This window comes from Natrix helvetica (assembly GCF_964273705.1).
Source record: "Natrix helvetica genome assembly, chromosome: 3".
Classification (NCBI taxonomy): Eukaryota; Metazoa; Chordata; class Lepidosauria; order Squamata; family Natricidae; genus Natrix; species Natrix helvetica.
The window spans coordinates 76,077,396-76,100,085 of NC_138549.1; the positions used below are offsets into that span (position 1 = coordinate 76,077,396).

The 22,690-nt window shown below is 36.5% G+C and overlaps 2 protein-coding genes across 2 annotated transcripts in view; one reads left to right on the forward strand and one right to left on the reverse strand.

The window, feature by feature from the left end:
* Positions 1-2,818, reverse strand: part of ASPM (assembly factor for spindle microtubules) — a 29,192-nt gene extending 26,374 nt beyond the window's left edge. The window contains exon 1 of the mRNA XM_081947999.1: positions 2,703-2,818. The gene's annotated coding sequence lies outside the window, so the exon portion shown is untranslated. The remainder of the gene's footprint in view (positions 1-2,702) is intronic.
* ZBTB41 (zinc finger and BTB domain containing 41) lies at positions 1,144-20,514 on the forward strand. The gene is made up of 11 exons (XM_081948000.1): positions 1,144-1,435; positions 4,977-6,181; positions 8,249-8,456; positions 9,145-9,214; positions 10,351-10,498; positions 12,642-12,771; positions 14,988-15,082; positions 15,637-15,744; positions 16,488-16,593; positions 17,911-17,999; positions 19,059-20,514. Exons 2-11 carry the CDS (start codon positions 5,068-5,070, stop codon positions 19,709-19,711), a joined length of 2,721 nt encoding a protein of 906 aa, XP_081804126.1. The 5' UTR covers positions 1,144-1,435; positions 4,977-5,067; the 3' UTR covers positions 19,712-20,514.
* Positions 20,515-22,690: the final 2,176 nt, after the last annotated feature.

Here is a 22,690-nt window from a genome sequence, read left to right on the forward strand (position 1 = left end):
TTTTCCAAGCCTTTTCCTTATTTCAATGCCGCCGAACTCATCATGTTACGCACCAATAACAAAGCGAGCGCTTAATTTAAAACCGTCTCTTGAGAAAAATGACTAGTCGTCTTTCGGTTGTCCCAAAGGTTCTTTTTCAAGAGGCAACTGGACTTTATGGCTTTTTTTCTTTGAAGATGTTTCGCTTCTCATCCAAGAAGCTTCTTCAGCTCTGACTGGATGGTGGGAAATGGTGAAATCCAGTCAGAGCTAAAGAAGCTTCTTGGATGAGAAGCGAAAAGTCTTCAAAGAAAAAAACCAGAAAATCCAGTTGCCTCTTGAAAAAGCACCTTTGGGACAACCACGACCTGGATGACTGAGAATCTCCATAAATACACTCTTCTTTCGGTTGTTTATTCCGCTCAAGTCCGCCTGCCCCAGCATCATCCCGAAATAAGTTCGGAAATGGTTTTTTTTCCTAGCCTGTGAATTGCCAGTGAAGAGCCACCAATGCCGTCTGGAAAAGATCCTTTCTTGAAAGCCTCCCGAAATTTTATTTATATTAGTAAATAAACAAACCTTGGAAATATTCGTGGTGATTTGGAATCAATGCTCAGATCTCGTCCCCCTCCCCCTTTCTAAAAAAAAATCGGTTCTCCTCGAACGTTTATCAAAGACATTTATTTCTGGGACTAGAATAATCCCAATTTTATTTTGTCAAAATACCCATAAGGCCAATTTACTGTGACTTAATACAAAACGTATCAGTCACTCGTTAGCATAAATCATAGGTTATTAGAGTTCGGAACCGGGCCGGGAAAGGGCGGGCGAGCGCGTTGACAGCTCCATAGCGCTGCGAGAGCGCTCGCCCGCTGCCTGCGCGGAACCATTCCCTCTTCCATCTCTCCGCCCCACTCCGCCGCCGGTCCGCAAAGTCGGAAAGATTAGCACTGCTATATTACAGTAACTCGTTTCTGGGGTGGCTGACGATTTTGAAATGAATATTCCGCAAACGCCCATTGGGAGCCGGAGGGTAAAGAGAAACCTCTCCCCGCGTATTCGCCACCCCTTCGCTTTTCCTCTTGCTCCGCCTCTTTTTTCCACCCACGTGCCATAGAGCCGGAAAGACAACCCTGCCCAGCTTCCTGTCAAAAAACTCAGTCTGCGTGACGTCAGCCTTTACTCACACACATGCACACACACCCCTCTCCCTCCCTGCATGGAACCCGGAAGTGATGGCGAAACCTGAGGGGGGGTAAGGGGCGCGACGGATTTATTTTTTGGGGGGGGGGAGGTGTATTTTTTTTCTTTCCTTTATTTATTTATTTTTTGATACCGCTGCCTTTCGGAATCTGGAGGCCGGCCTGACGACGGCAAATGGGGAAGAAGAAGCGTGTTTCCCGAGAGCGCGCGCCCGGGACCGTTATTTGCCCCTTTCCTCGGCCAGGGGAGGAAGGTACGTAAGAGGCTCCTCCCCTCATTGGAGGCCGGGTGGGTTCAGGGGGTTTCCGAGGGGCGCAGTTTTACTCTCGCCATCCCGGCCGGGGTGGGGGAGATGACAGTCCGACATGCCTGAGGCTCGGTTTTCGTTTGCTTGCCGCTTCTGAGCGAACCTGACCTGTTAGATCTAGTCTAAACCTAGTTGGATCAGCCTTGAAGGCCGAATCATTGGGGGGCTGGAGGAAAGGGGACGCTGTCAGTACCTGGTGGAGAAAGAGACAGACACCTGGCCGCAAAGAACAATTTCTTCTGCTCCCCACCCTGCGATTGAGGCCGGCGAAGCAGCGATGGAGAGGGTTCCCCCCTTGTGGAAGTCCCCTGAAGCCCGTTCCCCCCACTTCCTTTCCGTTGTGTTAATAAACAGTAAACAGTAACAGAGTTGGAAGGCACCTTGGAGGTCATCTAGTCTAATCCCCTGCTCACGCAGGAGACCTGTACTAGGGATTCGAACCCCCGAACTCTGCCGATCGACAAGCTCAGTGCCTTAACCCCTGAGCTGTTGCATCTGTATGCAGGTTAAACAAAATGTTTTAATGCTCCTGCCGCCTTTCTCCTTGCTCAGTCTCTACTAGCACAATGGAAGGAAGGATTAGGCTGGGAAGGGATAAAACTTAAAACAGTCTTGCTTGCCTTTTTTTTTCCTGTCCAGGGTGCTTCCTAAAGGACTGTGATGGAAGTTGCTTCCTCTCTGATCTGCTCCTTGCTCTAAATAATGTGACAATTGGGCGGGTTATTATGTTCATCAGCCACCAAAAGAAAGAGCAAAGGAGCAGCTACTTGCAGATAAGGCTGGTTTTGCTTGGTTTAAGGCCACCTATCACATCTCTCTTGCTCTTCTAAGCATAGCAGGGAAGATAGGACCAATAATATCTAGGATGATGATGCTGGGGAACACGGTCCCATTCTTTTATGTGGCTAAGGCTATGTCTCCGGAATCATGCAAACAGACAAAAGGCATTAGCAGATAAAACACTGAAGAGGAGGGGAAAAAGAGCAGTTATGTGAGGGACAGATAATAATAAGAGTTGGGCAGTCATGGTAACATGCTGTCTGAGTGGTATTCTAGATCTAGAGCAATAGCATTTAAGCAAAAAAGGGAGGTGCAACAGGACTGGGTGTTTGTTAATATGATTTATTGGGTTAGGGGTATTCTGTCTTCACTCACACTTCTCTGAGTGGAGAGAAAAAGTCACAGAAGCAGCCACATTCCCCCAACTAATTACCTGTTTCCATCAGCTATACAGCATCTAGACTGGGTTGTGAAAAGAGCAAACTTTATCATTTCACTTGCTATCTTGAGTTTTCCCTGGACAGCATCCAGTGAACCAGATCTTTCCTGCAGAGAAAGAACCTGAATAGAGGAAATAACAATTGCAGCTTGGAAAAAAAGGAAATAGCTGTTTTTATACACTGAGTCTTCCTTATAAGGAATGACTAAGTTGATTCACATGGCACACTAAATTATAAGATAGTTTCTTTGATTCTGGGTTGTGTGAACCCAGCCAGGGTTTGTAAATCATAGTTATTACTTTGATATTATTATTATGGGCCATCAATTCATTGCAGCTCTTAGCATACACACAGATTTTATCCATGATCTCTTCTTAGCCAGGTATTTCAGGTTTTCCAAGGGTGCACTCATTGCCACTTCAATTGAGTTCATCCATGTTGCTGCTGGTCATCTTCTTTTTCTCTTTCCTTCCTAGCATTAAGAGTTTTCTCCAGAGAGTTAGACCTTCATGTAATGTGTACAAAGTAGAATAATTTAACCTTGGTAATTTGCGCCTCAAGGGATAAGTCTGGGTTGATTTGTTTGATGAGCCATGTGTAAACCCACTAATTATGGTTTAATAATTTAATATGTATTAAATCATAGTTTAGCAAGATATGTGATACTGTTCACCTTTACTCCTTATTAGTTCTCTTACAACTTTCTATCTCTTACAACTTTCTATCTTGGAAACACACTCCATTTTATATGCTTGCATATGTTAATTTTTAAGTACAAGAAAAAGGATTAGAATTAAATCATATACTCATTTGTATTTGTCTTCGGCAATTATAACTACTCAAACAGATCAGTGAGTGACTACATTAGAGATGACTGCTTTTTAAGTGATCAATTCTGCAGTGAATAAAAACAAATATCTTTGTGCATTCAAGCCCTGATCATTTCATGCCTGGACTATTTCAATGCACTCCACATAGGGTTACCCTTGAAGAGTATTTGGAAGGTACAATTAGTGCAAGATGCGGCACCACAGATAATTCTTAATTCTAAGGTAGCCCATGGTACGCTGCTGTTCCAGTGTAACATTGTCTGCCAGCTTGCTTCCAGATGCAATTCAACAGGTTGGTTATCACCTTTAAAGCCCTTCATGGCTCGGCCCAGGTTTTCTGAAGAGCCATCCTACCCCAATGGGATTGGCTCGCCCTACTAGTACCAGTAGAGCAGGCAGGCTGCGGACCCCACTAGTCAAGAATTTTCGACTGATGAGGTCCAGGACAAGAGCCTTTTCTGCTGCGGCTCCTGCCTTTGGGAACATCATACACTCCATATACACTCCAAGGTGAAATCTGCACCCACTCTTGATTTTCCATAAGAGCCTGAAGATCTGGTTCCGCCAGTTAACCTGGGGCCCCAGTGCGGTATCCCATTTTGGAGATAGCTATTGGGTTAGGAAAGATTTCATCTCTCCCCATGTGCTTCATATTCCCCTCCTCCCCATCTTTTGACAGTATCATTTTTATTTATTGTCCTACTGCTTTAATAATTGTAAGCAGCTAATCTCTAATGAGATGAATGATACATAAATATTAAATATTAAATAAATAAAACTAAATAGGCAGAGGTATCTGTTCTTTTCCCTTTTCATAGTAGTATGGGTGCATTATCCCCTGCTTTGCTTAAAGATGAGCAAATGAGATTCAGTAAGAATAAACTTTTTTTTAATCCATGTCTGTTTGAATAACATTACTAGTGGCACCATTCGAAAGAGATAATGCAGCTGGAGACGGAACTAAATGCTTCCTGGTTCAATAGCTTTTCTTGGCTATTTTTCTGATTACTTCTGTTGACAAATAAAGGAATAAGTACTATTTACAATTTGATAACATGCATGTGACTTGAATGTTTTGGTTCAATTCAAAATGAATTTTTGCTTTCTAGAAAGAGAGGGTGAGTAGGTAGTTGCTAAATAAGTTGGATATACAGGGTGACAAGAAAGCTATCCTGATTGTGCTTTTTATATTCTTAAATAGATTGTGATAAATTGTAGAAGTCAATAGATAAATGTTAACAGTACCTATGAGAACGTATGTTTGTGTAGGTATATGGAAAGAAAAAATAAAACTTTATATGAAAATAGAAAGAGAGGGTGGATGCCAATTCTTAGGACCTCACAAAATATGGAAGTAAATTAACTGGTGTTAAAAAAATGGAATGAATCTAGTTTTTTTTCAGTGGTTTCAAAGAAACATATTTAATCCATTTGCAGGTCATAACTTCAAGTATCACTGAAGCAACTATTTGTTTGGAAAAGTTTGGCTTATTTATAACAGTTCTGATTTTTACGCGGCACAATTGCAATGAAGAAGAGAAGAAGGCTTAATGTAAATGTAGATGACAAAATACATCTTGGTCACCCAAGGGAGCAAACTGATAAGATTCCCGTAACAGATTCTGAACAAGAAGCTCATGTTGATTCTGCAGAAGTAGCTACTGCAGACCAGCTCATATATTCCAAAGAACTTTATCTGCTGCCTGATCAAAGAAAACTCTTAACTTCTTTGCAGTACAATACAAATCTACTTAAATATTTAAATGATGATCGACAGAAGCAGCCGTCTTTTTGTGATCTTCTTATAATTGTTGATGGGAAAGAATTTAACTCCCATAAAGTAGTAGTTGCTGTTGGGAGCAGTTACTTTCATGCTTATTTGAGCAAAAATCCAAATACAAATGTTATTACCTTGGATCATGTAACACATTCAGTTTTCCATCATCTGCTTGAGTTTCTTTACACATCACAGTTTTTCTTAAATAAAAATGAAATATCTTTAGTTTTAGAAGCAGCAAAATTTTTAGATATTATTGATGCAGTTAAATTGCTAAATAGTGAAAATGTTTCCATTTCACAATCTGAAGAGAAAACAAAAAACCCATCTCGGCTAGAAAAGACAACTGAACAAACACCTAAAATAGTCAACAATCATCAATGCACTTTATGTAATCGTAATTTTTGTTACAAGAAATCATTAGAAAATCATTTGTCCAAAGCACACAAATCTTCTGCACGGGAAAAAGAACATGGGCGAAAAATGGTTGAGAAGTCAGTAATTTGTACTAGACGATCAGTGCGAAATCGTAAATGCCCAGCCAAGTTTGATCAGAGTGACAATGAAAGTGGCAATGCATCAGATACCAATTTAGATACAATTGCTCCTAGTAAGGAGAGCAATGAATCTGAAGACAGTGGAAGTGAATACAACATTGATGGGCAGGAAGAGGACACTTTGGAAGATGATACAGAGTCTGAACAACACAGTGAAAAAGAATGTGGTGAAGAGGTCCATGAGCCAGATGGTCCAGCAGGAAATATTTCTGAAGATAAGCTTTCCACATGTATACCACCTATTCTTCAGAATAGCAGCAAAAAATGTTTGCAGTGTCCTAAGTGTGATAAAATTTTTGATCGACCAGGTAAATCAGAATATGTTTTGTCTTTTATCTTTGCAGGGATAGGCTTAAAAGTAATCAAGTCATTTTCAATCTTGGGTTACCATCTAGGGCCAGATTCAATGTATAGAATTGTGATTATTCTTTGGATGTTAAATATACCCATGGTGCACTTAACAGCACATGCAAAACTTTACTTATCCCTTGTAAAAATTAATGCTTCACTGAATCCTTAAATGAACAGAAGCTGACACAATATCTCTGTACCATTCAAGGCAGCATATATAATACTCCTTCCTATTTTACCCACAGCAACAATCCTGCAGTTAATTTAGCTGAGGAAGACCCAGCTGGCTATCAGATTGCTAATTGGAAGACTTTTTTTTACAGCTTTATAAGAGTCATTTTTCAAATGCTCAGAAAGCTGTTAGAGAAACTCTTAGCTTCTGAAATAAGATGAAACAGTCATAGCCTGGGAAGTTAGGTTATTTAATGACCACATATTTACAGTTGTCTTGACCTAATTGAACTATAGGTCTAGTAAATGAATCACTTCATTGGGCCTTACTAACAAGTACAATAAAAATGAACTGTACGGTATCTACACTGCTATACGTGTCACATTAACTGTTATCATATTTTGAATCTGCCTACAACTGGATCTCAAGAACACTGCGTGTTCTCACACATACACACAAGTTGCAGGCAAACAATATTGAGATTAATAAGTAATGTTAAATTAGACCTCAGAAATATAGACAAAAGTCTCTCCCCCATCCCCCATTCAAATGTTTCATCTCCACTCAAATTTTACCTGTGTCATTTGGGGCCTTCAATCAATGTAGGAATATGTCCCTGAAAATATATTAGCATTGTGATATACACTATAAGCAATACTGAATTCTATGCATTGTAAAACAATGTTCATAGAAATTTTTGGCTGTTATACTATTGAATTGTAGAATTTTTACCCCTCACCATTGGTTGTACTAACTGGGATAGTTTGGAGCTACAATTCAACAGTATCTGGAGAGTCTACAGATTAATGGACTGCTCTTTAAATTATTGCTTTTCAACTGGTATGTGGTAACTGGTAACCTTATCAGTTTACTATTATATCAATAGAAGCATAGCCAGCTTTCTTAGAGAAGAAAAAGTCTAGCCCTGATTCTGGATACCCTTTTGCCCAATGTGCAATTTTAGGCTTGCAGTTCAATCGAACATTTTTTAAAAAAATTATTTAATTTTTATAACTGTCCACCTCAATCAATAATTTTGGGCAGTTTAACAATTCAGAAAATACGCTACAATTAAAAATATTTTTGAACAATACAAAAACATGAAATCATTTGAAGATGCCTTTTATAGCTGCCAAAGCAATGATGGGTTCCGGATCCCATCGCAACCAGTATTCTGCGACAGGGCCGGGCATCCACCACGTGCACACGCGCTGTGCACGCATGCACACCACTGCCCTGCAACGCTCCAGCTGCTCAGCGGAATGTTGCGCAGGCGCTGTACACTGCGTGTGCGTGCACAAATGGCCCAGTTGGGTCAAATACAGGTAAGGAGGGCGGGTGGGCCGTCCACAGCACCGTACCGGAACGGTCCCTGCTGCTCCCAGCAGGCACCGGTACGCCTGTACCGGGGCGTACCAGCCGTAACCTGCCACTGCCAAAGTTCATGTACCTGATAATATCAAGTTCAAACACCTACATGAAGACTAACCAACCTGCATTCTCCTATGGATGATCAAACATCTGAATAATTCAAGATAAAAATAAAATTGCACTGGCTTATCGTTTTGTAGTATGGGCTTATAATCTTGGTTTATTTAAAGTTAAATTAAATCTTAATATAGTTCTAGACACATTTATAGAATCATATTCAGATAATGATCTTTTTTAATCCTTAGTTGCTTTGTGCTCCAGGACTATAGGAATAGGAATTGATAATGTGTAAGATTTATTTATTTAATTTTTATAACTGCCCATCTCAATCAATAACTCTGGGCAGTTTAACAATTCAGAAAATACGCTGCAATTAAAAATATTTGTGAACAATACAAAATATATATCTTTTATTTTGTAGGAAAATTTGAAAGCCATGCTCGAGTACATACGGGTGAAAAGCCTTTTGAATGTGATATTTGCGAGCAGCGTTATTCAACCAAATCTAATTTAACAGAACACAGGAAAAAACACAACAGTGTATTGGAATTTCATAAAAAGGAACACAAATGTTCATATTGTAACAAACTACATGCCACCAAAAAGACCCTGATAAAGCATATAAAAAGGCAAGTATCATTGATACTGCATTTTGGATAATAGAATGATCATTTAGTTTCCTTTTATTATAAAATTATGTAACACTATGCTGCAGGATATTAGATATAAACAATAATCCAGTTAAATACATGGCAACTTATTTTAAATGTGTAGGATGTTAAAAGCATGCATAACATACACGAGCCTTTTCCAATCATGCCCTGCCTGGAGATGATGAAAATCTAGAAGACCTCAGGCTGAGTAAAATTCTGCATATCTATAAAGTGGTATATTAGTAGTATATGCTCTCTACCAAGTATGTATACATGGGAAGTGAGATATCATCAGTATGTTCAGTAGTATTACATATTCTTTTTAATGCATGTCCTTCTGTTTGGTGAATATTGAAAGGTGATTTAAATAAATTGGGGCAAAAAGTGCTTAAAGAGGATGACTAAAAGCACATTAAAAAACAGTTGATACTTGTGCTGATGTCAAATTCTAAATTTCAGCTTGGGTTATATACATAACTTTTCAAATGGGAATATAGATTAAGAAACTTCAAATATTTTGCTTTCTTTATATGCAATACAGGATAATATTTCTTTTTCATAATTATACAATTAGCCAGCAACCAGTAACAAAATGCAAACTGGTGATTTGTTTCTTGTGTTATATTTATTAAATAAATAATGTCTTAGTAGATTTTCTCCTCAGATTTCATCCTGAAAATGTACAAGAGTTTCTATCTACCAGGAAGAAAAAAAGTGAAGGATGGAAATGTGAGGTAAGTATGATTTTGGTTTCACTGAAATTACTTGATACTTCTGACTTATTTTTTTAAAATCTGTGAGTTGAATCCAGATCGGAGGCTGTGCATTTATTTACTGAAGTTCTTGAATTTGCTGTTTTAACTGCTACTTAGAACTATTGTAAATTGTTTTAGAATGTTTGTCAAGGAGCTGCAGTAGGAAATGGATTTTTGAAATTCCAGAACATGAACAAAAGCTTTGCTCCATGCTCTTGGTTATGCTGCTGTTTTTATGCTGTGAGAATAATATGCAGATGTTATTTGAGTACATTGACCTGATAAGTGCCTAAAACAATTAAGTCACTAAATCATAATGTTATGGATAAATGGGAAATCCTATGTTTCATTATGTGTTTTAGTGTGTAAATAGTGTACGTTGCAGTTGGGTTCAGGATAATAAAAATGGTGAATGGTTCAATAAAGTAACTTTAGTGGAGAAAATAGTATGTAGCAATCCACACTGAGTAAATCACCGTATATGCTAAAGTTATGATAAAAGTTCAAACCCCAACACTAGAAGTCTTTAAGAAGATATTGGATAGCCATCTGTTTGAAATGGTTTAGGGTTTCCTGCCTAGATAGGGGGTTGGACTAGAAGACCTCCAAGGTCCCTTCCAACTCTGCTATTGTATTGTAACAAGATTAACAGAGAAGCAAATAGTCATAACTATGCAATTGCATAGTACAATTATTTCCCGAAAGCTACCATATGTATATGTATACATATCAGTAGATAAGCCAACCCTCAAATTTTTAACCAAAAGATTATGAAAAAAGCATTATCTATGGATAAGCCAATCCACATTTTTCATTATATTGTGGTTAAAATATTTGAGAGTCAGATAATTTCATTTGAGTATATACAAAAATTACAAATATTTTAAAAATATTACTGTGCATACATGTGGATAAGCCTATACTTGGCTAAGCCAAACCCAATTTTTTGGTACATTTTGGCATCTAAAATTCTCAGCTTGTTTGCAAATGTAAATGTAATATGCTTATTTATAATTCATTCCTTTGAGTGTTAAGATTGGGTTTCCTAGATAACTTTACTTTCTTCAGGAAGGTTGTGTATTTTACTTAATCATTGCCTATTGTTATTGCTACAGATTTGCAATAAGTCTTTCACACGAAGACCTCACTTGGAAGAACACAGAATTCTTCATACTCAGAATAAGCCTTTCAAATGTACCTATTGTGAAGAGCATTTTAAATCCCGTTTCACGAGATTGAAACATCAAGAAAAGTTCCATTTAGGTAAGAAAATATTCAGTGCAAATATGTTTTTAATTCATTAGCTGAATTCTGTATACCAATTTTCCAAATCTCTATTCACAGTGTGAACAATTCTTTAAACTGCCTGAAGATGAGGTTCAATTTTTGGACAAATTAATTAAACAAATCCTTATTTAGGGGCTTTTTGTGGAAAAAAAATCCCTCAAATTTCAGTTAATCTAGTTATAGTTAGGGATTTACAGTACAGTAGAACCTCTGGTCACGAACTTGTGCTTTTGACCACAACCAAATCGGGTAACACAAAATTTTTGCATCTGGTTGCCAACAAATATTTGAGGGGCGATCAAACACAGTCACGGCAATTTCCCCTTCCGCACCATTTTTTTGTATGCGCATGTGCAGTCAGTCTCGCTTCTAGTCACAACCAAATCAGGTTGCGACCCAAGTCATTGAACGGATTACGGTCGTGACTGGAGGTTCTACTATATATGTTTTGCAGCTCACAGTTTATTTTCCCCATCCTCCACTTCAGCCTATCTATTTGATTTCACCAGTCTAAAGTTGATCAAGGCCAATTTTCCATTACAAAAACTATTTTTCAATGAATTCTGAAAAATGCAAAAAAATGCAAGCCCAACAACAAAAGAGAGGTGGGGAAAGTTATCAGGGTCACTTCCTGTTTCGTTTTTTTTAAAAATGTAATAGCTTTGTGAGCTACTAAACCTTTGGACATACTGTTTTACCAATTTTCTTGGAAACAGTAAATTTTTAGACTTTGAGCAGAAATGATTAAAAATTTTCTCCTAAACCATTTTCTTTGTTGCTGAGAACTAAAGTAACATATGAAACATTGCTCTGTTTATATTTCATTATTGGTTTAGTCGCATGTAACAAATTTGTGCGTTTGCTAAATAATCAGACAAATAAAAGAACATTGACAATTTTTTGGTCAATTTTGCCATTAAAATCTATTGGGGGGAAATTGCTGCAATTCTATTTAATGCATTAGCACAACTGTATTATACTTGAAATAGAAAGATTAGAGGATATTTATTTTTTGAAGCACCTCTCAATATAAAAAAATAACAGAGAAGAACTTAGGGTTATTGGGATTCAACAATACATGTAACATGGAAGATATAACTACACTTCCTAGCATTCCCTCCTCCTTGTTTTTGGAGCTTTAAAAGCTATGGTTGTGATGTTGACATGGAAACAAAAGATTTGCTTAGATTCACAGGCTACAGAAGAGGGGATAACTATTTCTGTGTTTCTAATTTTCTTTAAGGATAAATGGATTTTGTAAAGATAAATCATGACTCTGCTTTTTAAGAGCCATCTTCAATCTGGCATTTCTTTTCTGCAAGTCACTATTGGTAATTTAGTACATTTTGAGGAAAATTGTTCATTTAATAAACATCTTTTAAAACAATTGCTTTCTCCTGCTCAAGAAGACTTCAAGAGGTAGTGTGGCTCTTTTTGCTAATATAATGCTAAACAATTATTTGAGTCATACAATCAAATTTTAAAAACTTTAAGGCAGGGGTGTCCAAACTTGGCAACTTTAAGACTTGTGGACTTCAACTCCTAGAATTCCCCAGCCAGCTGGCTGGGGAATTCTGGGAGTTGAAGTCCACAAGTCTTAAAGTTGCCAAGTTTGGACACCCCTGCTTTAAGGGCTGATCAACCCACTTTGGCTATGTGAGACCTAGAGTTTTAGATATTCGCAAAAATACAGGAAACAATCAAATGGCAGACAATTCATAGATAAACTGGTCCAGGGAGTCTCTATTGATAGTTATAACACCAAAATTTAATGTCTTACCAGTTGTCCATAAAAATGTAATATCAATGTGTTTTAAGTTTTACAAAAAGAAAAGAATGCAAAAAAAAAAATACAAAGCTGTACAAAATATCTTCCTTTTTGGTAGTAAAGTTTTGGTAAGCTTAATTTATTATGTCAGAGTTGCCAGTTGCAACTTCCGGGAAAGAAATGATGAACTGTTTAAAAATGGATGATTAATGTTCTTGTGGCTAGGTATTTCAAAACAAAGAAAATATTTTGTTCCATTTTGTATTTTTGTGTTTCAAAATATGAGTTTATTGATTCAAATCACTTGCTCAAGTTGCATAAATGTAAAATTGAATCCCTGTGTCTATTTAGGACCTTTTCCATGTGATATTTGTGGTCGTCAGTTTAATGACACTGGAAATCTGAAGCGCCATATTGAATGCACTCATGGAGGAAAGAGAAAATGGACTTGCTTTATTTGTGGAAAATCAGTTAGAGAAAGGTATGCTTAATACACATGCTGTGTTTAATATAAATTAAACAGAAAACAGATCTATGAATTCATCAATATTTTTAAAAAATATTGTAAAAGCAGTTGAACAATGTAATTGTATAGTGGAGAACTTCTTTTGATGCTAATTAGCACACATATGTTTCTCAGAATATCCCGTTCCATTTATTTCCCCAGTCTTTATTCATCAAGCAGCATTTGTATATACTGAGCCGAGGGAAACTCCATTGAATTTTAGGGTTTCTGGTGTATGTTTTTATTCGATGTACATACCTTGTTTATCTTGTATAACTCAAGGCAGAATGAATAATGCTCCTTCCTCCTATGATCCTCACAAAACTCTTTGAGATAGGTTGGGCAAAAAAAAGAAAGAAAGAAAAAAACTCTCCAGCCAGTTTCTGTGCCTAAGGAAAGTCCATCACTTACTCCATTTTTATATCAGTGAAATTTTTGTTTATTTTTTTCTGCTGCTTAGGTTAGATAAAATGAGTGTTGTACAGCACTTTGAATTAAAAAAGAAAGACTGCTTTGCAGTTCAGAAACTCATTAATATGTCAGCAACCTTTTCTGGGATTATAAAGCTGCAGAATGATCCTCAAGAAAGATGCATTTGGGAAGTGCTATCTAAATCATCGTTTTCTTCTTTGTAGCGAAGGTTTTTCCTGCTTAATAAAGATAGGTGTCTGGGACTTGATTATTGGTAAACGCTAAGTAAGACTAAGAAACAACCCAAAGAAAGACTGTGCAGATCAGCAGAAGCTTGATTCTCAATAGCAGTAGACAAGAATATGGACAGGCAGAAGCATAGCCTTTGATCAATGTATTAAATGGCCTTTTTCAGATTCTTCCTTTCCTTCCTTCATTTTATCTTCTCAGACATTTTTTGTGCTATTGGCACACTTACTTAGTTTATTTTATATTCTGTGTATTTACATATTCAACTATATAGCATAGCAGAATTCTCAATTTTGTGACTGTGTGACTTAAAATGATAACTAAGTTTGTGTTCCTCCTATTATTATTATTATTATTATTATTATTATTATTATTATTATCAGAAGTGTATCACAGCGGCCAGTTGTTTCGCCGGATTTGGCATTAATTACTAGTCGGGCCCCACCCAGGGGCCTAGGACGTCGTAACGTATTTTCGTAATATACGTGCAGATCCAAGCAGTGCAGCCTTATTATTATTATTATTATTATTATTATTATTATTATTATTATTATTATTATTCTTTGCACTTCTAGACCGCCCCCTCTCCCAAAAGGGACTCGGGGCGGTGTACAGTCCACACAGCAAATACATCATCCACAGTAAAATTCATTAAATAGATAAACAGATGAATAAATAAATAAATATGGAGGAGGTTAAAAGAATTAAAAGAACTGTACAGCAAGAATATAAATATGGCTTTAAAACCCCTAAAATCAGTTAAATTTAAAACAATACCCTTAAAATACCAGTTAAAAATATATTTCCAGGAGGTAACAGTTATAACAGTTATAATTATGCCAGGCCAGCTAATCGGAACAGGTGAGTCTTCAATTTTTGTCGGAAGGAGCGGAAGTCCGTGGTGGTTCTAATATCGGGGGGGAGGTCATTCCAGAGGGTTGGGCCCATCACAGAGAAGGCCCTACTCCTTGGCGCCGCCCGCTGGCATTGCCTAGTGAACGGCACCTGGAGAAGCCCCTCCCTGTGAGAGCGAATTGGCCGCAGGGATGTATGTATGAATATCAGCAGTGATTTTATCATGATTGGAATTGGACAACAGAATAATTTTTAAAATTAAAATTTAATCTATACACGAAATAAAATGGCAGAATCTTATAATTAAAAAAAGAACAATAAAATACTTATCTTCAGTTACACATACACTTCTACAGAGACCCCTAAGACTGTGGATTTTTTAGTACATGGTGCCCCAAAGTATTGCACTAATATTTTTAGAATGTCCTGGGTGCTACGTGCTGTGATGGGAGAAATGCCAGAACCATACATGTATTTCCCAAAAAAGCCAAACCCAGCTGTCAGTGATCATTGGCAATGTTGCCAGTATCTGGTAACACTTTGTCCATTATCAATAGATGTTAGTTACACTTTGCAGAAAATTGGACTCTGGCCATTTTAAATGCATTATAATGAAATGTATTATTGTAAAAGGATTAGGGGAAAATCATCTTTATATCTGAATTTCTTCCTTACAGAACAACTTTAAAAGAGCATTTGAGAATTCACAGTGGAGAAAAACCACATCTATGTAGCATTTGTGGACAGAGTTTTCGTCATGGAAGCTCCTATAGGTAATACATTCTATACTGTAATGCCACGATCAGTTATGCTCTGAAATGACTTTGTTATAGTATTTATAGGTAGTTTGTCATTAAAGAGTAGAATTAAAATTCAGTATGAATTACTACAATAAGAAAAATCCCTTTGGAAGTTATTTTTAGATTTTAGCAAAAAATGGACTATTAATAAGCAATCCTTACCAAAGTTTGCTCATCTGAATTGTCATATTTCCAAGTAGACGGGTGCAAAATTTAAATATAATTTTTACCCATCTACTTGGAAACAAGACAACTAGATTCCATGATCCATTTTTTCCCAAAATTCAAAACTATTTAGACTTAATAAAATCAGTAGCAGCGTACAGTATCTACCCAGAAATAGTACAGAAATGTCTCAGAGTAGATGTATCATTGTTGGGTTATATTAATTTAGATTTTCACATTTAAGTTATACTTAATATAAGTTTTGTAACCTTAGTGTAAGTTATACTAATTTAGATTTTCAGATTTGAATATCATGGTACATTAAGCATGCAGATGCTAATCTTGTATTCCTGTTAATACTGGCTTCATCTGCGAGTCCACCATGATGATAAGAGATATGAATGTGAAGAATGTGGAAAAACATTTATTCGCCATGATCACCTTACAAAACACAAAAAGATACATTCAGGTAAGGAGTGGCATTGACATTACCTTTTTCAATCAAAGAATCCAGGAACATAGTGTTCGTTTATATTTCACAAAATAATGGACTGCTGAAAGAAAGGATATCTATTTTCACCATGACTGGTTAGAGATGAAGAGGATGTATGCCAACATATGTGGCCTGACTGTTATTTGCAGAACAGATATTCCATGAATGAAAAGGCTCCTACTCATGGAAAACACTGAGGTATACCAAAATGCAACTGTTTTCTCATGGAGGAACTGCATATTTTAAAATTCTTTTTTCAGCAGCCAAGGGTCACAGAATATAGATCAGTGGTGAAATTAGTGGTGGAACCAGGACACAGTAAACTCAATTCCACCCCCACCCCCACATCTTCAAGATAATAAATTTAATTTTAAAAGACAAGTTAAGCCTGTGAGCAGTTTATTTTATTTTATAAATCCTACTTTTCTCCCTGTGTCCCACTCTTGGCGACATATATATTATCATGTACTGATGAGCCTTGGACACTGATCCCTAATTTATTTATTTTATTTATATCCTTCCTTTATTTCATATAGCTCAAGGTGACTTACATAATATTCCCTTCTCTTATTTTCTCCACAATAATCTTGTAGATGGGTTAGACTGAGAGAAAATGACTGGTCCCAAATCAGAAATAGTTGGATGCCTCTGGCATTATTTTGCATGCTTCCTGGAAGTTTTATTAAATTAATTCAGAATATATTATTGCTTCATCTTAGGAGAGAAAGCCCATCAGTGTGAGGAATGTGGAAAATGCTTTGGCCGAAGAGATCATCTCACTGTTCATTATAAAAGTGTTCATCTAGGAGAAAAAGTATGGCAAAAGTAAGTTTAATTTAATATTGAAATTTATTCGATATTGATGTATTGTTGTAACATATCCAACATCTGAGAATATGTTAGATTGATTTGTATACACCAAATAGAACCAGGGTCAGGTTCTGGTTAAATCAGGGTTTAATTGAACCAAAAATAGTCTTATATGAACACATTATTTTTACCCCTTGAATACTAATGTTGAAGAAATATAGCGTATTATGGTATGATAAGATACAATTTTCAATTATTAAAGAAGTATGAAAATATAATTTAGATACCACATATAAAGCAAAGTATTCATACCTACAGATGGGACATTTTAAGTCAGGGAAAACATCATTGGAGAAAAAGTTTCAATAATACATGATATCTGCTTCACAAAACTGTGAGAAACAAACATAGAAGATACTAATTAGAGATCTAAGTGCCTTATCTAATTTTATATTCTATGGTTTTTTTTTACTTGAGATATATAAATTTTTATCTTAAATGGGTTTGTATCAGACAGTTGAAAAAGGCATGAAATTGAAAACAAGACCAAGGAAAATAAGATCTAGAAAATGTGCTTCAATATTTAATTAATAATAACTCTCATTTTTCTCCAACTGTTGTGATAGGTAGCCTTCGAGTCATGAAGTTCCTAAACCAGCATAGAATAGCTGGATTTTGCAGTAATCCTTTATCCTTTTACTGGAGAATATGAATGTCTACATTGCAACCCTATATATGACTAACAGAATAGCAGAGTTGAAAGGGACCTTGGAGGTCTTCCAGTCCAAACCTTATATCATTTCAGAAAAATGAAAAATACAAAACATAACAGAGTGGTTTACTCATAGGCAGTGTTATATACAGTAAATAAAATCACAGCATGATTAAAGGTCTTTTTCTTTCTTTAAAATGTCCCATTTACAAGAGATAGAACCAGTGATACACTAGTAAATGTTTAAGGACCATTGCTGCCACCATGCTACTAGCCATCAAAATTTGATTATATACACATGGTTCAGCTCTCCCTTCAAATTGACTCACAAATTTGCCCAAAAATGTAACAACTTGGCTATCCTGATTCCAGTCCCATCACTGGACAGAACTGAATTTCTTACACATTTATTTGCATTAACGCTTTTTGTGAAGGTATTGAAATTGTTCACAAGCAAACAATTAAATGCACTTATATTTCTACAGAAACGATTTAAAAATGGGGGGGGGGGGGAATGAGAATTAGCCTGTAATAGTAATTTAGTTTCTGTAATCCTGAAAACATTCCTTGGTAAAAAGTTCATTTTCTAATATATTTTATTTACTTGCTTTTCTTCGAAGGTACAAAGCAACATTTCATCAATGTGAAGTCTGCAAGAAAGTTTTTAAGGGGAAATCAAGTTTAGATATGCATTTTAGGACACATTCAGGTAAACAAATAGAGTGGCCTAAAAACTCATTTGGGATATCTTCCGTTTTTAAAAACTTGTTTGCAGCAAAAGAGAATGCTTGCATTTTTTTGTTTTGTTTTTCAATTTTCTTTATTTTAGGTAGTGAAAATACTTAATCCAGAACATTTTGAGCATTGTTCTTAATTTTAAATCAATAACAGTTTATTGATTTGCTAAAGAATCTTCTGGATTCTTAATCTATCCCAATTTCCTTCCATGCTTTTTGCTATATTCCATGTTGTTGGACTCTCCAAGGTTCCCCAGTTAACTAAATATTTCCCCAATCCAATGCTTTCATAAAAGAATGTTGTCAAAATGTTTTAAAATAGTTCTTTTGGCCAACCTTCCTGCAAGTTGAGTGGCTGATACTATTCAGCGTGGATTTCTACCCCCTCTGTCATCATTAAGACAAGAAGCTATTTTACTTCCCATTCATAACCCTAATCAAGACACAAAACAGTCAAATACAGTTTCCAAAACACCAGCAAAACTAATGAATTGTGTGATTATTGAGGTATGAATTTTAAAGAGTTTTTTTTAATTTGATGAACTTTTGAGGGGGGGGGGAATCCTCTTGAAGCAAAACTACAAAATTAAGACCTCACTTTCCACCCATCCTCGTCTTCCCATGCCCTACAATGCTTTCTGTTAACCTAAGTAGCTCAGCCCATTTTTGATCCAAGGCTGGCAATCAGCATGAATCAGGTCATCTGAATGTATTGGAAACCACAGAGTATCAATTAATGGTGTTGTTTATCAATTTTGCATATTCCGATGCTTTGTTCTAACCTGAAACAAAGTTTGGTGTAAATGGAAGGTTTTCTGTATTCTTAAAATTAATTATGTATTTTGTAAAAAATGAAATAATAGTAAACATTAAAATGACTTATAGGTTTTTTTCTCAGGCATGTGTCAGATGTTCTGTATTCTATAGAAATTACTTGAAACAATGTTTTGTTATATAACAAAGATTAAATAAGTAGGTAGGATATAAAAGGTAGCATATTTATTCTATTAATATTGGTTTTTTTAATGCAGGTGAGAAACCATACAAATGCCAAATTTGTAACCAGTCCTTCAGGATAAAGAAGACATTAACTAAACACATGGTTATTCATTCAGATGCTCGCCCTTTCAATTGTCAATACTGCAATTCAACATTTAAACGAAAGGATAAACTAAAATACCATACTGATCACGTACATGGAGGGAAGTCTGCAGAAGAACTGCAAAACTCATTGTCAGATGAAAAAAATGTCTCATTACCAGCTCAGTACACACCAGACGATAAAGCTTTTCAAGGTGATTCTAAACCATTTGTGGATCAAAACACAACTTATCAAGTGGATTCCAAGGCAATGCTACAGAATGTACCATCAGACACATGTGTGCCAGTGACCCTGATATCTGTTCGAATACGAGAAACTCAGTCTGATCTTGTACAACAACAGTCTCCTGTTACATCTTCATCTCACTCAATTCTTCCTTCACAACCCTCTCCAACAGATTATCAGGAAACAACAGATCTGGAATTTCTTGAAAAATATACTCTTACTCCACAACCAGCAAATATAGTTCATCCAGTTAAACCTGAACAAATATTGGATCCTAGAGAACAAACTTATCTTGGAACGTTACTAGGTCTTGATTCAGCTCCTTCTGTACAGAACATTTCAAATAATGAACATTAATGATCATGTCTATGAAATGTGATATTTCATTAGTCTCGAGATGTTAGCCATTTTGAAGGCTAACAGTATTATATAGCTGTTGTCTATTTCATTAAATGAATGGGGTATTGTATTGAAATAGGTGTGTGTGTGTGTGTGTGTATGAAGAAAGAGGAAATAAAATGTAGAGAATAGAGATTGTGAAAAGTGTCATCTTGTCAGGGATCTTAATATGACAGAGACAAAAAATACTGGATACATGAAAGTAATGTATTTCAATGAACTGTATTTAATTAACTGATTTAGACTTTAAAATCATTTAAATGAAATAAGTTCAATTTTTGTTTAATCACTAAATGGAGACCAAGTTCCACAGTCTTAAAAGAGCCACATTTTTATTCAGATTTGGTCAAAAATGTGAAAAAAGAAGCAGCTGCTTTTAATAAACAGTAGAAAAGTGCTGTGGTTACCTGAGATCAGAAACACTTATTCTAAATCATTTTTAAGACATGCACAGCTGTTGTAAAGAAAACTATTTATAATTTTAATGAATTTATTTCTGACTGCAATATTTGCTATTCTGTGTGCGTGTGTGTGTGCAGAGAGACCAAGAAAGAATATTCCGTTCATTACATGAAGAAAGCTACAGTGCAAAAAATTTATAACATAGTTGGCCTTTATGGTGTCTGTTTGCTACAACAAACTAAAACAAGTGTTCTACTGAAAATTCTTTTAACAATTGAAAAGTTAATGTATCTATATTTTCCTTGACTTCAGTTATTTTAAAGCTGTTGAGCATGAAAAATTATTGTTGCCATTTTAATGCATTTGTTTAGCTTTCAAAATCATGTATTTTTCTTAACAATTGCAGTTTTTTAAAAATAGATTCTTGAAGAGTAAAAAATATAGATTTAATCAATTATGGACTGAAGTGCCCTCCCCATATGTTTTCACTGTATACATATCTCATTTTGTTTGTTACAAAAAGCTTTACAATTAAAACTATATATGCCTTTAATTTGATTGTCGCAATTTTAAAACTATTTCTATTTCAATATCAGGCGAAATAAATCAAGGTAGCAATACTGCTTCCTAGGCAGTGTCTTTGGTATCAGAAAGAATCACTGCTGTTAGTCATCTAAAATACATCCAAGAATCAACCATGTAAACCTGGCTTTTGTTTATGACTTCCTTAATGTTGCTTTTTTATGGAGAGTTTTTGGGAATAATAATAATAATAATTTAAATACAATTTGTTGTAAATAAAACCTGCATAAATGAAGTCTTGTGGAACTGAAATACTAATTTCAATTGTTTTTATTATAAAAAAGGAAAGGAACTTTGTTAAACATGAAAAAAAAATCCATGTAATTAAAAACTAAACAAAATAATAGTGGTTAGTGTTTAAATCAAGTCTATAGAGAATAGAGTCTTTTACCTATTGCAACCTAATACTATCTGCATAAAATGATTTAATTTGAAGATTATTTTCAAATTGTGTTGCAAAACATACTTGAACTGACGTTTTTAAGGAGACTGGACAGCCATCTATCTGAAATGGTATAGGCCAGGGTCTCCTACCTGAGCAGGGGGTTGGACTAAGAAAATATCCAAGCTCACTTCCAGCTCTATTCTGATTTATTGAAATATAATAAACTTTGTAACTTTGGTAATAGTTCTTAGAAACTTAAAAACGTGCACATGCTTTTATTATATCACTAATTTAGGAATCTAAATATACATCATATTTTTTTACACATTAAACAGCTAATCATGTTAGTTTACCTTTAAAACTACAGTATAGTAGCAAGGTTTATTGCATTAAATAATGTTTTGGACTCTTAGACATAAGCATGGAATAGCAATATAGCAGGGGTGCCAAACTTGATATCATTGAGGGCTGCATCAGGGTTGTGTTTGACCTCGGGTGGACATGGCCAGCTCAACGTCACTCATGATGGGGGCACCTGTGGCGACCCGGATAGGACTGGGGGGATCCATTGTCTCCAGCGGAGGCAGGTGAGACCAGGGAAAGTGCAAAATGGCCTCCAGCAGCCATCTGTCAGAGAATATAGAGCAGGAAGCTATAGCAGCAGAAAACGGAGCTTTAGTTTGACCTGCAGGTCACACTAGACACCTAGCTTCCACAATGGGAACTGCCATTCTCCTGTGTGCTGCTTGGACAGTCCAAGCATGGGTTAACACAGTCTAACTGCCCTAGGACTGAGTGAGTTTTTTGTTGACCATGCCTCCCTTTGCCTCTGCAATTCAGTTTTAAAAACTCAGTCCGCCCGTTTGGACTGTAGCAGGGGAGCTCCTCAGTTTTTTGACAGTTACACTGGACTCCCCAAAACTAATACAAAAAATTTAAATTGTTGACACGCTGGAGAATAAGACGATCTAATTCAAACCGGAGTGACTGCTGGATAGGAAGGTAGTAAAGAGCGTGGGGGTTTGTGAGCTGCCCGGCGGCTGCCAGCACTCGGGCTGAGAGCGGGAAGGCGTCCGCGTCATATCAGCTTCCCCAGGGGACAGATCACCTCCTTCCTCTGGGGAAATTTCTAGGGACTCATCCCCAGATGCCTCCTGGGGGTATCCCGATTCTCCCAGTTCCTCCATCAGAGAGGAATTGGGCCCATGTCAGGCCCTGACCACTGAAGAGGACTGTTACAATACCAGAAGGGGCAGGAAGCGCCCTGCTCCTACCCCAGTCCATCCCAGGGAGGACAAAGGGTCCCATCTTTCTACTGAAATGAGGGAACTAATCTCTCAGGCCATTTCCCAAGGCATTGCTGAGGGACTAAAGCAGAAGGAGGCCCCCACCCCCAGTGGAGCCAAACCTAAGCCCTCAGCAACTCAAGCTAGGGAGACAAATCCCCCATCCCCTGGCACCTCAGTGGCTACTGAAGAGTCAGGATGGGAAGAAGGTGAAATTGATGATTTTGAACTATCTGAGGATGAAGACCTACCCCCTGATAAGCCAGCTTTCATGGGGTTATT